This window comes from Struthio camelus, chromosome Z (genome assembly GCF_040807025.1).
Source record: "Struthio camelus isolate bStrCam1 chromosome Z, bStrCam1.hap1, whole genome shotgun sequence".
Classification (NCBI taxonomy): Eukaryota; Metazoa; Chordata; class Aves; order Struthioniformes; family Struthionidae; genus Struthio; species Struthio camelus.
The window spans coordinates 69,183,623-69,200,008 of NC_090982.1; the positions used below are offsets into that span (position 1 = coordinate 69,183,623).

Sequence of the window (16,386 nt, forward strand, 5' to 3'; positions counted from 1 at the left end):
CAGTGGCCTCATGGAAACTATAGGCACCTGACTGTACACGGTATTATAAGGTATACAAAAAGGGTGAGGTTTGTTAAGCAACTTGGATTTTGGTGTGACTTCTTAGTGCTTCCCACTCCTGATAATAGGCTTTTTTTTTTTTTTAAAGTATACTGAATGCTGCATATCATATCACAGAGTTTAAAAGATAAAAAGATAAAATTGCGTTATATCCAAATACAAAGGGTTTCCTAGCAGCAGTTGATGTTGTACATACCGCCTTTAAGCTAGCAGAGAATAGCCATAGCGGGTTGTACTCTGGGAAACAGCATTGGAAGAAGATGGGCACTTTGTGCTGTTTGAAGGATAATTCCTGACAGAGGAATAACAAGATTGGAAGATGCTGTATTCCATTCTCTAGTAGGGGGATAGTAAGTGAGAGAGCATAAAATTGTGAATAGTAAGAGTAAAAACTTCTGGATCCCTTTCCTACTCTGTTTTCTACCGGTTCTCCTAGTTCTCTGGTTTTCTCCAGTCCTGCCTCATTTTATGCAACTTTACTTGGTAACAACCTATAGTACTCAGGCTTCTTTGCTTTAGCAGAGAGACCAGCTCTAGTTTCACTTTGAGCAACCCTCATGCTGAGTGCCCTTGTATAGCCACTTCAATCAATCCGAATGGAGGTTCTTGTGTTCTTGCCCTCGCAGCCATGCATTCCTCTTCTCTCCCTTGTGCCCGTTCTAACGTTAATGTAGTACATGAACACTTTCAAAGACTGATGGGGTTTTGGTTTTGCTTGGCTGACTGCAGGTCCAATGTAAGGGAAATAGAAACTGTACAGTTAGGGAAAGGGGCAGAGCCATAGCTACCCCAACTTAGGTTGGCTTAAATGATCATGGAGTTACAGCATTGGTCTGCCTTCAAAGACGCTTCGATTTCTGTCTACTGCCTGTCCTTTTCTTCTGTTCCTGTCCCAGTTTCCCTCTTGAGACTCCTAATTTTTGCATTACTCCGCTCTACTGTCTTGCAGCAATCCCAGTTCACTGTATCCCTCCCAAAAAGGCGATCCCTTACATTGGTCTGTATTTGCAAAGATTCTAATGTGACGAGATGTGTGTGGGTTTTTTTTTTCCTCCCCTCCCCCAGTATTCCTAAGATAGGACACAATCCTGCTAAAATTCAAAGGTGTGGCGTTTTGTTACCCACTTTTTTTTTTTAAACCCCAAAAGCCCACAAGTGTTTTTCAGATGACTTTGTCATTTCATCTGAATTTTTTCCAGAATGAGGTGAGTCTTGATCGTCATAAAAACTTCAGGTAACTAGAACACTAGCAAAATAAGCAGATGAAAAGAAGGTCTTGTAATGGAAAGTGTCAGGCAGTAAGTCTGTGTACTAAAGAAGTTTAACAAGAATGCAATCCAGCCAAAAGGGATAAAAAAATTGGGTAAGAGGAAGGTTATTCAGGTTCCTTTTTGTTCATTTTACTCTTCTGCCTACAATTTTCTTTTAAGCTATGCTGGTTCCAACTGCAGCCTTTACACAAATGGTGTCTGTGTCTTATTTGTAAAGTCAATAATTTGCTGGTCATAACCTTACCTGCTCTCTCCAATAAGCACTTAAAAATGAACTCTCTTCACCAATGCAGCTTTTAAATGGGCCATAAAGAGGCAAATAAGCAACAACTCTGTCCTCCCCAAATCATGTTGTCAAGCCAAACTTAATGTATTCTGTATCTTGGGAAGATTATTTTTCTCTGTAGAATATCATAAAATGTTCTAATTTCTTTATTCATAACCACAGTGCAGAAGAAATCAAACTAGTGATCAGTGTTGCCTGCATTTGTGAGATTGAATTGTAAAGCATGCATACGTTATTTACAACAGATTTTCAGGAAGGGATGAGTTCAAAGTAGGAGTTTAAATTAGCATTTAGTATCTGCTTGATTTGCACCATAAACCAGGCCCTGTAGAAGGAAGGGAGCTGAGCACCTCAGTCTTCTGGAAAATTTTGACTAAAAACACTTCTGAGTGTTTGACACTTGAATTTATTGCTAGTTTCAGTTCTGCCCTTAGAGATTTGGATCTTCACCTGCATTTTTATGGTTCAATGCAAAGTATGATTTAAGCTCTCAAAAAAGAAAGACACTGCAAAATGCAGAATAAGTTAGAGATCTCAGTTTCCGTGACATAGCTGTATATGTTTGGAAGCAGCATGCAGGATGTTAAGCTGAAAAAGAGAAAGGAATGTAATAAAGTTAACACTAGATTGTCAGATTTCTACCTGAGACAGTTGGTGAGGTCTTATGCAGAGAGGAAGAGGTTGTAGAAAGTAGAGATGAACCTTTGGAGGGGAAAAAAAAAAAAAAAAAAGGTCAGAAATAAAGGCAGCTGTCTTGAGGTTCAGTGAGAGGTAAGTAAAAGTGTTTTAGAATGAGAATTGCAGGGGAGTAGGTAGATAGTTGTAACAGTGGGCAAAATCTCTGGAGCCCATGGTTTTCTTTCAGGTAGTTAGCTGATAGAGGAAGTTCATGTGCACTAAGGTGAATTTAACAGTGAGGGGGTGCAGTGTATGAAAGGAATTGAAGCTGCTGTACAATCAGTAGTAAGGAGAAAGGATGCAACCTAGAAGTACAGAAAAATAAGGGAATTCACTAGTAAAGGAACGAACAAGAGGAGAGCTATAAATGTGGTTTGGGAAGGAATGGAGTGTAACATAAAAAGAAATAAATATTTCTGTGAATTAAGGAATCCCTTTGTAAATAGTGCTTATGAAAGACAGGCAGTGTATAGGAGAGACTGAAGACAGAAAATGAGAAGCAAGAATGTGAAAGCTGAGAGGAGCTGAGAAGAGAAAACGTAAGACTATGAATTGGAGGCCAAAGAACCAAGAACAACGATGTTGAAGGGAAGGGCTTTAGAGTACAGACTCTGAAATGATGGTTTAAAGAAGGTCTAGAATAGCAGAAGAGAAACAGTAAGTTAAGTTAGGTGAGAGGAGCCTCGATATACTTTGTGGACCTATACTGTAAAACGCAGTTCCACAGTGGCTTGAGCCAATCTGAGTACTTCTCCAGATCCCACCTTGCTCCTTCAGTGTGTTCTCATTTCTCCTTTTCCACTGGTAATTGTTGGAACCCAGAGAGTCAGCTCAGTGGAAGCTGCTTTCCTCCCCTTCTCTTTTCCTCCCCCCCTTTTTTTTTCCCCCCTTCAGATTATTAGTTTTTTGCCAGAGGCATTAGCAGGATGAATTAATGCAAGAGAAGTGGGAACACGTAGCTAGAAACTGCCAGGAGGATAGAGTACTTAGGATGATGTAATCTGTGGGATTGTGCCTTTGGGGTGTATTTCCATGAGGATGCAGAAGGCTGATACATACCTCATTCTTTCTGTCTTCCTCCATCCCCACCCAGGCTTCTGACATCCTCTACTTATCTTGTGCCAGCTCTGTTTCTCATTGACTCCTCCATCAGGCTGTGTAGTTTACTAAAGCATCAGGAAACTCTCCTAGTAAAAAGCAGATACCTTTCTACCATTTTCAGGTGAAGGAGTCCTGGCTCAGGGGGTTCTTCAGGAGGTAGCCAGGATGAGAGCTGTTAAAGCCATTATGTTTGTTCAGCTGCGTGCGAGACCCCAGTGAGTCATGTGACTGCAGTCCAGTTTATGTAAATAGAATTCTGTCAGTGTAGAAGCCAGCTGCTCCCTATTGTTTTGTCAGGAGCACTCTGAATGCATATAATACATTATTATCAGTGCATTGTTAAACAGCTCATTGCCTTCAATTCAGTGAGTCTGAGCATGGTAGACTGGTATAATCTTATCTTTATTCTGGGAAGTATACCAGAAAACTCCATATGTATTTTTTGCAAAGTTTGGATTAATTTAATGAATCAGCAGTCTTTAATAAAGTGTGGTGAACTGCTCTCAGCTGTACTATTACAAATTGGAAATGCCTCCTTTAAAAATCCATGGTCTTACACTGAGGCAGTCAGGATTGGAAAGGAGTCCCATGCTGTGAAACCCCTAAGATAGGACCTGCATATGAATATACTTAACATTAATTTGCACGTGATGGATTTGATTCTCAGCTGTCATAGCTCTGAGGAAATTCAAATTCTGAGCCTTACTCGTTGCAAACTTGTCAAGTCCCAATATAAACTACAGCTTCCATCATGTTCCTTAAACTTGTATTGACTGTTGCAGTAGTAAAAGAAATTGAGAACACAGTGCTACACTAACCACTTTATTTAAATGGGTGGAATGTCATAAAGATATTGTCACTACTGTACCTGACCTGTGATGTTTGCATTATGAAATAAGAATTTTCAAGTGGCAGGTTGAAGTGATTTTTGTGGGTGCTTTCACCCCAGGAGCTTGTGCAGTGATGGGATTCTGCCGATGTTAAATTCATAGCAGGTATACAGTTTTACTTAACTGTAATTATTTCATTTCCTTTCTTTAGATCAAAATAACTGTCAGAATCTAAAAGAAAGAAGGACGTTCTTCAAATATGGAAGAGGATACCAAACCTCTTTTGATTCCTGTGGGAGGTGATGAAAGCAATTATGGAATCATGAATATACAATTTAATCCAGAAGATCTTAAATGCAAAAGGTATGAGGAAGGCTAAGCATACAGAATGGTTGTATAGTAATGAGTTGTTTAACCTTTGCCTTTAGAGACAGAACCCTGTAAAGGTAGATAGAAGACAAACGTGTAGATACCAGTGTCTGGATACAAAGAGTTCCTACTTTGTGTTTATAAGATGTTAATGTAAGCACCAGAAGAACAGATGTGCATATTGTGTTTTGTTTTTAAGGATGAGACTTTTTTGCTGATATCACTTCAGGGACAGTGCTCTCATGAGAATTCAATATGTGACTTTCAAAACGCTTTTCAAAGACTTAATAAATATAATGGGTGCATACTGAAGCATGATATTTTTTAGTTTAGCACAACAAACTGAAATGTTGACTGTGCAAGAAAGCTTGCCAGACTGTCTAGATAAATGACTGTCAGTATGTGTAAATGGCTCTGTGTGTATTCTGCAGGTGATAGTGGGAAAAATATGTTATTTGCTAATACTAAGAAAACAGTGACCTTTATTGCCTTAGAAAAAAACTATAGTATTCTTTGAGTTGGAGCAAGCCTGAAGAATCTGGCAGGCCTGCTTTTTTGCCATGCCTACAAAAATAATTTGTATCTAGCCAATCTGTAATACTACACATTTTCTTAGAATTTAACATCTCTATTCCCCAAAGGAGCTCTGAGTGGGACTTCCTCTATTATTGTAGTTAGGATTTCTGTAAGCTGTTGCTGGTCCAGGAACCAAAACTGAGATCGAAGAGGGAACTGCTATATTCTTGTTAGCTGAAGCCACCAGCTCTGCATTGTTAGAAAAAGGAAGAGACCCTTGCAACCTCTTGGACCTTATTTATGCCTTGTTTTCCCTTTTCATCCAGCATCATGTTTCAGTGGTGCAGTTTTCCTAAGGGAGCTGCAGATGGCACTGTTGTATCCCAAACCCTTTTGTGGACAGCCACTTCAGCAGAAGGGAGAGTTTGTGGTGATAGTGATTTCCTGCTATCTCAGTCTGCAGCTTTGGAAAGTTGTGAGAGGCTTCTTCCAGGTTGAGCAGGGGCTAAACAATTTGTCACCTCTCTGAGAGCAAAGGAAAGAGGATGGAGGGAGAAGAAGGGTTTGAGTTGGCCCAGGGAAGAAAATGGAATATGGTTTTGGACATGTATGGATTTGTGAATGCGAAGAACAGAAAATAGTAGAGTACTCTGAGATGAGAAATGGAAGTGCACAAAAGGAATTCTTGTTTTAACTTGTTCCTGATGAATGTCTGAACCCCTCAATGGCCTAACTGGCATAATAGGCTTGCTAATTTGTATGGCTTTTGGGAACTACTTGTGTCAGAGGAGGCATGTGTTGTGTTTTTGAAAGATGGGTGTCAAGTATTACTGTAATGCAGGAGCAGTGAGAGAAGTTCACACCTTTATGATATGGAAATGCCAAGATCCTCTTTTCAAAAGTGAGGTTAGCTATTGTTTCCTCACTATGGGTTTTGTTTTTGGGGGGAGGGGGGTTGTGTGTGATTTCTAAAGTTTGGAGACTCAGTTTCCTAAAAGGTAGTAGTTGGAGGACTTCATGTTTCGCCTGGCATTTGGTTCCCTCCCCCAGAAGCAGAAGTGTGTACTCTGATTGAGTTCCCACCACACCTTCCTGCCTTGCAGGTCCATCCACTTTGTCTTTATTGTTCCTTCCTTCAGTCCTCTCTCCTGTTTTGTACTGCCTAGTTTGTTCTTTTCCAAACATACAGAGGCACAAAGATGAAGGACATGAGGCGTGGGATATCAGGAAGGCCTGGAAATCATAGGGTGGTGCCAAACAAGGCTAAACGCCATCCCTGTATATTAGGAGGAGGTGGCATAATCTTTAAAAGTAGGAATGGAGAACAGACCATCAGGGTTTGCCTCAGGTGTGGTCTCAGAAGTACTGTGGGGGCCTTGTAGTCTTGGGAGCACAGCTGGCAGGGCTTGTTCGCTAGAGCTATAGGGAGTTGTAGCTGGAGGGAGAGACACCTTGTATAAAAGTACTGAATAGTGTAAGTGCAATAGTAAGTGAAGTGCTCTGCTTAGTTTGCCCGTTTTTTTAACTTGCTGTTCAGAAGCAGTGGTCAGCCATAGGTGGGTGGTCCTTTTCATCCTTGTTTTGCTTTGAGATAGCTATTAAAGGGTTTTGTGTGGCTTGCTTAAAATCAGTCTTTGTCTTTCTTGGTGCTGTTTCTTTCTTTTGTTTGAGTTTTTAGATTTGGCGGCACTTCCACGGTTATTTGGTTTTCTTAACAGTTTGGAGGGGTTGGGATTTCAGAAAGGCGTGCTTTTCAGTGTTTATATAAGAACAATGAGCTAATTGTATTTCAGAGTTGTAAATTATTTTGTCTAGTATTCTTCTGCAAATTTGGGGAATATATAAAGCCTCTTCTAATCCTCTTAAAGTGGATGTTATCGTTCTTCACAATGCCTTTAAGGACCCCACTTACTCACAGTGTTTTGTAGCATTTTTTAAAGCTAGAACAAACGTCATTGCTGCAGTGGTTTATTGATGCTGATTGTATTCAAGAGAGGGAGTTTCTTTTTTTTGTTTCTTGCTGCTCTTTAAATGCTAGTGTCAACAGATACTGTAGTTGTTTTCAGGAATACTGGAACCTCTAAAGAAACGAAAAGCGTTTTGTATTGGTTGTTTTGCATGTGAAGAAACTTGACAATGCCCCCTGCTAAAGGGAGAACAAGCCTTCTTCCTTTTTTTTCCATTCTTCTTGAAGTCCCATATTGTCCTTACACAATGTAGGAGAGATCAGCAGGTGAAATTAAAGATACACATGTCTGTAGATGGCAGTCAGGAAAGCCTTTTTCATTCAAAAGTGGTTCCCTTTTAATTTCAAAGTTCTCTTAAGAAATTAGAAAAAGCTGACAGGGGTAGGGACCGACCTGTGCAAAAGCTACAGTGTCTCCATTCAGTGTGCCTCAACTATCTGACCTCTTAAGGACATTGTGTTTACCTTTCCAAACCCATGTGGTATTTTTATTGCATAGCTTGTCTTTTCATTTTTGTGTATTGACAACATTTTTACATGCTCCTAATTCCTATTTAGGCCTGAGCAATTAAGAACCTTCTTACTTGCTATAGGAGAAACGTAGAACAGCAAGGAATGCTTTGCCTTTGGCACAGAAGGGAGAAAGAATAGTGCTGAAAATGAGGTATGATCAAGCTGGTGATTCCTTATTTGTTAAACCAGAACGTGTGTCCTGTGAGCAACAGAGATGACTTAGCGTTGTGTTCCGAAAGGTTATTTTGGTTCTAGCTACCATCAAGTATTTTAAGATACTTGCATGGTCATGGAATATATAACAATAATGGCATTCCGGCTGTGGAAAGGGTATAAATAAAATGTGTAGCCGAGAAAGTAAAGACATAGGATACACTGTAAGCTTATGTAAATGATGCTTATGTAAATTTAGACAGCTTAAAAAGTGAAAAAGCAAGTGCAAGTCATGGAATTTTTTGGAACTGGTTTCCTCAAGATAAGCTCTCTCACATCTGTGGTGTTCCTCTATCCAGGCAGGTAGTTCCTGATAATGAAATAAATAGCAACCTTTTTCATGTTATGGTACTTACTTTAATTGCAGTGGTAATGAATCAATTCCACTTGATCTGTTTCTTCTGTGTCCTATGCGGTAGTCCTGTAACACAAGTTTGGTAACTGTTTAAAAGAAGAAAGAGAGAGGAATTTGCTAGCTTTATTTCTATGTATTACTTAAACAATCCTTTCATGTCAATTAGTTACTTTTCAGGGATATGGGATATCAAAGAAATCTGTGTAATAAGCTAAAGTTGATTTTCATGTCCTTTTTGGAGGACAGGAGAGAAATTGTCTTAAGTAGCCTGTAAAGAGTTTATTTGTATTTATTTGAATATGAAATGTTTATATAATTTGAAGTGTATAATACCATCGTATAGACCTAAAACAACACACTAAAATGAAAATTTCTCTTATGTTGTAAAGGATCAGTACTGCCAATAGTACTTTTGAATAGCTGTCCAAAACCAGTAGTTTTCTATTTGAAAATAATTTAACAAAGGTCCTGGGAAAATAAAATAATTTAATTTTACAGCTTATTGAAATACATATTTGCCATAGTCCTCCACTGTTTTACGAGATATAGTGCATTTCAGTAAATGTTCAAAAAATAATACATGACAATAAAGCCAAGAAAATTCTGGTATTTTGAATATGCCAAGTCATATAAATTGCAACATAGTTTTTAATTTTAAATAGGCATTTTATTTTCCCTTTCATTTTATTGATGTGACCTTTATGCAGAAGAATATAGATTATAATTTATTTTGAGATTATACTGACATTAGTTTTACTTTGAGATTATATAGTAGGTTGATATAATAGACCTGTGAAACTGATTAATAAATTTTAACCTTTGGAAGTTCTCTATGAAACCACAGTAGTGCCATCCAGATCCTTAGGGTTGCTAGCAGTTGCAAGATTGTATGTAGTTTGCCAAACAAATTTTGCTGTTGTGTTCTTCCTCCAATCCTCCAAACTGAGTGCTTGAATTTTACAGGATACAATATTTGGAAGCACCTTTAATCACGAGCATCTTTTTTCATTTTACTTGCTTGCAAAAATCATAGCCAGATGGTGCACTTACATAGCCCGGACAGATGCCCTCTCCTTCCTTTTCCTGGGCCAGCGCTAGAATTCTCATTTACTGTATTCCTTTGTGTGAGAGAGCAATAGCTAGCCGATGAATGTTGTTGCAGGCTTGTGGGGAACGGTGGCCGACGGAGCACATGCAGGGTATGACAAATAGGAGGTCTGGATCTCCCGCATCTTGTCCGTACCCATTGTGCTGTGGAAAACAACAGTGTTTTAGTGGTGTGTTTGCCCTCGTAAAAAGCATTGTTATGTGGGTTAGCTGTTGAAGTATAAATGGTGTTTCTTAGTGCAGGTTTACTGAATTAATTGGACACTGTATTCTATCTCGATGCAGGGGCATTGTCTGCACTGTTTTGCATTAGTAGTCACACCCTCTGGTAATATAAACTCTCCCTTTCCTCTAGATTATGTTTTTACCTATCCTCTTCATATTCCTCTTGCCTGGTGAGTATGTAGCGTCGTTGCCAGTCTAAAAAAAGACAGTTTCCTGTGGATCTGCTGGAACTGCTGGTCCTTCCATGGACAGAGTGCTTGGCTGCTAGACTTAAGCTCTCTAGAGACTGCTTCCCAAAATGCAGACCAAATTGTAGCTTACCTGCTTTGGGCACCTCAAGATAATCCTTTGAGAGCTATTCAGATAGGTGTATGCCCTACAACCAGTCTTTGATCTGGGTGAAACTAGGGAGCCCTGAAAGGGCCTCGAGCCTAGTCAGGGTGCTACCTTCTGCTAGTGGAGATCAGGGAGGAAGATTGCCCACATCGGTCTGTCCACATAACTTCCGAGTCAGGCTGATGTTTTCAGAAACATCTCTAACAATCACAAACCTGAGGAGGGGAAGATCTATTTGAGCATAGTCACTTGTTCGGTAGGATTGTAGATGCAGTGGTACTCTGAAGAAAAAAAATATATATTTCCTACCCTGCCTCTCTAATTATTCCTTTAGATCATTATCATTCTCAACAGGTGAGTGATGGGAGTGAGAGGGGGAAATAAGGGAGTGAGAGGGGGAAAGCAGCCCAAACGTTATTGGCATTAAACATGTGTGTTCTTCGGGAGGAAGCAACAGCAGCAGATAAACAGATATATAGCTTTTCCTTGGGGCTCTTTCTTTTTTTCTTTTTCTTTTTCCTCCTCACTCACAGACCTAGATTCTGAATCATACCTCTATGTTTTGTAGTGGACCATAAATTACTTGTTCAGTCCAGATGTGTGTTGATGTTGCTGAACAAAATAAAATCTTTTTCTCTAAAACTGTCCTACGTACGGATAGATATTTGTATTTTTTGCTATACGTCACTTTTTTTTATCCAGAAGAGCATATTTCTTTGGTCTTGGACTAACAGCACTGCTTTCCCCATGAAATAAGATGCCAAATTCACGTTTTCAGTTCTTTATCTTTAAGGCCATCCATGGCTTTGACTTGAGTTGCTTTAAAGACTAATCTTCCGCTCTCTCCCCACCTAGGAGTTTTAACAGCCATGTCAACAGTTCTTGAATGCCATTCCAAAGGAAGTCTTTGCCACAGATCTCCTTTTTTGGAAGCAAAACATAAACATTTCAAAAAATGTACACAGTTTCAGTGTAACCTTCCCACCAGCAATGGAAGCTTATGGGGATGTACCAATAATACTAACTTGAGATGGAGAGAGAGGTAGTCCTCATGATGTATAAATAGCAAATACTTTTCATATTCTCAGTATATTGTGTGCCAGTGATCCAAAAAGAAAGCAGCAGAAAGCTCACTCATGGGGGCCAAATACATTAGTTTCTCTTTACGTAACTTCGATCTTGATTTTACAGCTCTCTTAATGAAACATTTTTCAGCACTGTCCAGTATGGTTGGAACAGCCTAAGAAGTTTTGAGCTAAAACAGTGAAGCTCCTTAGAGTTGACAATCCATGAGTGTTTCTGCTTGTTACCTACACATGGAATTAGCCTGTGTGCTTCAGAATTAAATTTTAAGCAATAGTTTTAGCACTTATTCCTCTTTAGTTGTGGTATCTCTCCTAATTATTTCTAGGAGCACCCCGGAGGTCCACACACAAAATCAGCATTTCCCCCTTTGTTTCATTGACGTACGAAAAAAGTATCAATCAGGAATATTTTTTAAAATTCAAAGCAAACTCACTTTCTTCTCAGCGTATGGGAAATGACTTAGCAAATCTAAGCTTTTTTCATAATGAAGAAAGCTGTAAGAATTAATGAAGTCTAACATGAAGGAAAGAATGAATTACTGTGATTTGTGCAGAAGCAACTTGTTTTTCTCTAATTTATGAGAAAGAAAGTATTTTTTGCTTTCGTCAGTTTAAATTAGTTCTGCAAGTATTCACACCTGCCCTTCTCCTGGTAAGCACACAGAAATAAGGCCCTGATGTTAAAGGCTTGAGGATGTAGCTTCATCTCTTCAAAAGATACAACAATGCGCTTCAGAGCTGCATTCCTTTGTTTACTTCCAGATAAGCATTTGTACTTTGGCACCACCTTTTAATGATTCACTGGGAAAGAGAATGGGACCTCTGCCTCGAGAAAATGGTATTCCAGATCTAAGGAGAGATTGTCATGTTATTGAGAGCTGTGGCAGGAGGGGTTGGCCAACTTCCTTTGTAGTGTGAGCCAGAAATGGGATTGGAAAACAGTAAGTTCAAAGAGGCTTTGCACTTAATACAGGAGAAATGTCATGGATTCGTTGCCGACTTAGTTTCTGCTGTTAGTGGCCTGAAACTCTGGTTGCAATATAGTTTTGTGGGTTCTAGTTTGGGTGGTGTTCTTGTTTCTAAGTGATTTAAACATCTGCCTTGAATAAGAAGGTCAGAATACTTTTGGGATTGCTTTAGGAATTAAAAGCACTGGTGAAAGGTAAAAATAAGTGCAGCAAGGCTTTATGGGTCATCAGTATCCCTTCTGTTGTTTGGGAAATTAGTCTATCAGTGGCTGGAATGAATGTGTCAGTGTAGTATGCCTCTACACAAATAAATTATGCTTGTGGTTTTAAAAATTATATATATTAGTTGCAATATCTTAATTGGGCTTACATATATCTGGTAGTGCCTCTTGCATGGATCTAGATTTATGTTGTGCTGTAACTTCAGGAGCAATGCACAAAAATTGCAACTTTCCCTCTGCTTGCTCCATACATACAAGTACACAAAGAAAACATGGGTTATGTAGCTGCATTCTTCTGTAGTGGTTATGACCCTGCCTGCAGTCTGACTTTTAAGCAGAGAAGAGTGGAGGGAGACCACCTGCATTCTGTACATCTCTGAATGAGAGAGATTCTCTGACCTGTGTTCTTTGTGGTTAATCTAACTAAGTTTGAAGTAAAATTTTGAGGAAATCATGAGGACTAAAACAGGACGTCTGTTGTTTAATGTTCCGTGCCAAATTCTTCTCTTGTTTACGTTGGCATAAAGATAGCATGATCACATTGACTTATTTGGGCTTGGTTCTTTCCCCAGTAAACACAGTTTGATACAGTGCTTTTGGCTACAATAGTAATTCCCAACCTGTCTATAGTGGGTCCTCATTGCCACTTCTCATTCTTCTCGTCCTCTGTGTTCTTTCTGCTTCTGCGTTCTCACGTCTCCTGTTTCTATCCCTATTCATCATCACTAGCTCTGGCAACACCAGTTATAAACGCTAATAAGCTTGGCCAGGCTTATTAACATGTAGTTTTGGTATGATTCATGGCTGAGAACTAATAGACTGGGTATTAGGTTTGAATTTTGATGCTAAGCTGCCCTGCAGAATCTGGGCAAGAAGCCATTTTAATTTGGATGATGTAAACACAGGGTTGATTCGTGGATAGCACTTTCCCTCATGGCAGTGATATTTTTGCATTTGCTTTGTATTAGTGAATGACAGAGTCATCCTGAGTGAGGCTAAACTGTTCCGTGAATTATATGTTAGCTCTAGTGTTTACAGGTTTTTAATGCTTTCCCTTTTCTTTTTTTTTTTTCTCCTTTAGACCGTTCCATGTAGAGCCTACAAACATAGTTAGCGTGAATGGTGACATGCAAAGAGTCACTGATGAAGCCTCTGCAATGAATAAACGAATTCATTACTACAGCAGGCTCGCCTCTCCTGCAGACAGGGCATTGGTAAGGCAAAGACAGGGCTAGATTAACTAAGTGGTTTCTGGCATGTTGGGTCTTCCACATCTTAGGTGTATAAAAGAAGCACAAATAAAGGTAGGAGGAGAATCAGTCTGCAGCTTGCTTTTAAGTAAATACCTAGCCTCTGAGGGCCTTGATGAGGTTCTGTGTTACCGAAAGTCATGATGGTCGTCTTTTGCAATATCTTCACTGTCCAAAGAAAAGATACAAACAATTTGAATTTCGCAGCAGTGGTCCAGGCTGTCCAGACGTGTGCATTCACTCCTGTTGTCTGTGAGTGGATTTGAGCAATGGTCAGTTGTGATGATTGAACTTGCTGTATCCAGTGATGATTGAACTTGCTGTATCCATGCATAGTACATTACAGATACTCTGCAGAAGAAAATTTAATTTTCTGCTTCCTAGCTTAGCATCCTGGCAACTGTTTTTTATGGGGTGAAAAGTAATGCACTCCAACATCTTTTCTTTAAAAATACAGTTTTCATGGGAAGATTTTGTGTTTTGCAACAGTTGGCTTGCTGTAGTTGGGACAATAGTTATTCTGGTGTTACTAATAATTCTTCTTGTTCTTTTTTATCCATTAGATTGCTCCTGATCATGTACTTCCAGCTCCTGATGAAATCTATGTGTACAGTCCATTAGGAACTGCTTTTAAAATTGACAATTGCACAGATGGCTATGGTAAAAACTCCAGTATAGTGACAATGTATGTTAAGCATCTTCCCATATAGTTGCCAGAAAATGCATTATTTTGAAAGTTCTGTATTGTATGCTTAATTTAGAAATAAGAGTACTTTTTAAGTCATTCACTGGCTGTTTTCCTTTCCTCCTAGATTTATGATATGGAATACAATGATGGGTACATCTATATTAAGTATTCCATGGGGAATAAAACAGGTAAAACTAGGAAAAAATTATATTTGTGAAAATATTTTCTGACAACATGGCTTGGCTCTTGTTCGCTTGGTCTATAGTATTATTGATGGATGCAGTAAACCATATTTCTCCCTCTTTACAGGCAGGCTTTACTTCTGGAATCATTCTCATCTTACTGATGGGCATTTTGACACTTTATTGCTGTTACAGAGTTGTGAAATCACGGAAAATGATACGTAAGAAATGAAAAGCTTCATAATGCAAACATTGCCACTAAGTGAGAAATCCAGGGATCTAATAGATTCTTAGTTTGTCTGTCTTTCTACTTACACTTGCCCTACAAATAAAAGCTATTCCTTTGTACGTCCCTCCTTTTGGAGTCTGGATCTAAGCACTGTCCAGTTCTCTGTGTATTTCTGAGCACATTCTATAGTAGGGCAGTGTGCACTGTAGCTGCATCCACGTCTACGATCTTCACTACCCTAAAGTGTGTGTAACAAAGAAGAAAACATCCAAGTCTTCTTCTGTGTAAAAAGGAACAAGATGCTCATTATTTAGCTGCCTGAAAGCTGCAATACTGCTGTCTCTAAAATGTGTACAGCTGAATGCATTTCTGTACTGTGCATTTGGTGTTGGGTGCAATTTATGGACAGTTGCCTTGCTGCCAGTAGTTCTACGTCGAATGTACTTTCATTGTTTAAAACCCATTTTGCAGCCCTTGTAGGTGGTGCTTTTATGCATAAACTATGCTCTGACTTACTCAAATAAAGGCAATTAAGAGCCACTGCTCCAGCTTGTGACAACTCATATTAGGGTGTTGTTGAAGACTAGTTCATGGTCTGGCCTACTCTCCCATAACTTCTCCTGGAGGCTTTAAGTGCAGATTTGCAACCATGCCTAATTCCAGTGCTTCTGAAAGTACTCAGAATGTTAGTATGGCTACAAAAAAGGTCTCTACTTTTTCAGGCTTCTTCAGTCAAGCACCCGACATTAATGCAATAGCCAGTTTGGAACAGAATAGTGTTTCCTGACGAGTGTTATCCTTTCAAGTTAGGGCATTTTCTTAGCGTGAGGAAGCACTGTGAATTTGTGTCAGAATAAGCACTGTGAATTTGTGTCAGAATATTCTCACACACACAAAAAAATCCTGTTATGAAGAGTCCTAATATCTAAATCTTTAATGTAATTTTGTTTAGATATGCTTACATTTTTTATATCTTCTTTTTTATATTTTCTTCAGCTTTAATAGATACCTCAGACTGGGAATTCCCAGATGTTTGCAAGTATTATTTTGGATCCTTTGGTCAGTGGTCAAGCCTCTTGTTTTCTATGGTGTCACTTGTTGGAGCCATGGTAGTTTACTGGGTGCTTATGTCTAACTTTCTGTTCAACACAGGAAAGTTTATATACAGTAAGTATTACTGTTTGGTTAAGGTTTACAGCTATCTTGTGTAAAGATCAAGACTCTGCTTTACACTGACATAGAATTTTCCGGCTTATTAACCTTAAATTTCTATTACTTTGTGTGAAAAGTCAAGTCAGAATAGCTAACTGTGTGTGAGTTATGGGCACACACTGATGCATATTTTCAAAGCCAGTTTCTCAATCTGCCCTTTAAAGTGTAGCTCTAATGAGGGACACTTTAAGTACCGATCATCTGACTTGCATGTCAGTAATCAAGCTTCTTAGTGTAGTTTTAACAATGTATTTTCTTTGATGGGCTTAAAAAAAAAATCCTAACCCAAGCCTAGTTATTTGTTCACACTTCCTATTTTCACTCCCTCCCTTGTTTGCAGTGGTGTAATAACTTTTTGAACAGCCACATGGCAAACCAGGCTGCTGAGAAGATCTGGGTTACAAAAAAAAAAAAAAACTCTACCAAAAAAAAAAAATTCCATTTTAACCCAGATTTCTGCAAGCACAGTTACACTGCTGCCATACAAACGGTTTCTGTAAGCATCCCTGAAGGAGTGACGAACTGTAACACAGTGAAAGAACAACTTAGTCTGGTGTTGCTACAAAAGAGAACCTATCAGGTAGTTGCACCCTAGTACCCTTGTACGTGCACAGGCACACAGGCTATTGTGGATACAATCAATGAGGTATGTAGAATTGTGGGACTAAATGATGGAATTGAGTGCTTTGAAAATCTGACTCACAGTGTTAAATAGCACAACTAAG

The 16,386-nt window shown here is 39.1% G+C and overlaps 2 protein-coding genes across 14 annotated transcripts in view; one reads left to right on the plus strand and one right to left on the minus strand.

Annotated features, from left to right (window-relative positions):
- LOC104146905 (probable ATP-dependent RNA helicase DDX4) overlaps positions 1 to 3,689 on the minus strand; it is a 48,297-nt gene extending 44,608 nt beyond the window's left edge. Inside the window, exons 1-2 of the mRNA XM_068927269.1 lie at positions 3,355 to 3,689; positions 2,260 to 2,319 (exon numbers count right to left, since the gene is read on the minus strand). Of these exons, the coding sequence (XP_068783370.1) occupies positions 2,260 to 2,319; positions 3,355 to 3,399 (105 nt within the window). The 5' untranslated portion in view covers positions 3,400 to 3,689. The remainder of the gene's footprint in view (positions 1 to 2,259; positions 2,320 to 3,354) is intronic.
- Positions 1 to 16,386, plus strand: part of LOC104146904 (neutral amino acid transporter 9) — a 52,425-nt gene that overhangs the window by 4,972 nt on the left and 31,067 nt on the right. For 9 of the 13 annotated variants that reach the window (XM_068927271.1, XM_068927275.1, XM_068927272.1 and 6 more), the window contains 6 exons: positions 4,438 to 4,589; positions 13,182 to 13,314; positions 13,914 to 14,035; positions 14,163 to 14,226; positions 14,348 to 14,441; positions 15,446 to 15,616. In XM_068927271.1, coding sequence (XP_068783372.1) covers positions 4,486 to 4,589; positions 13,182 to 13,314; positions 13,914 to 14,035; positions 14,163 to 14,226; positions 14,348 to 14,441; positions 15,446 to 15,616 — 688 coding nt within the window. In that variant the 5' untranslated portion in view covers positions 4,438 to 4,485. Of the gene's footprint in view, positions 1 to 26; positions 51 to 4,437; positions 4,590 to 11,384; positions 11,853 to 13,181; positions 13,315 to 13,913; positions 14,036 to 14,162; positions 14,227 to 14,347; positions 14,442 to 15,445; positions 15,617 to 16,386 lie in introns of those variants that run through there. The other 4 variants (XM_068927279.1, XM_068927283.1, XM_068927278.1 and 1 more) reach the window with 3 other exon arrangements.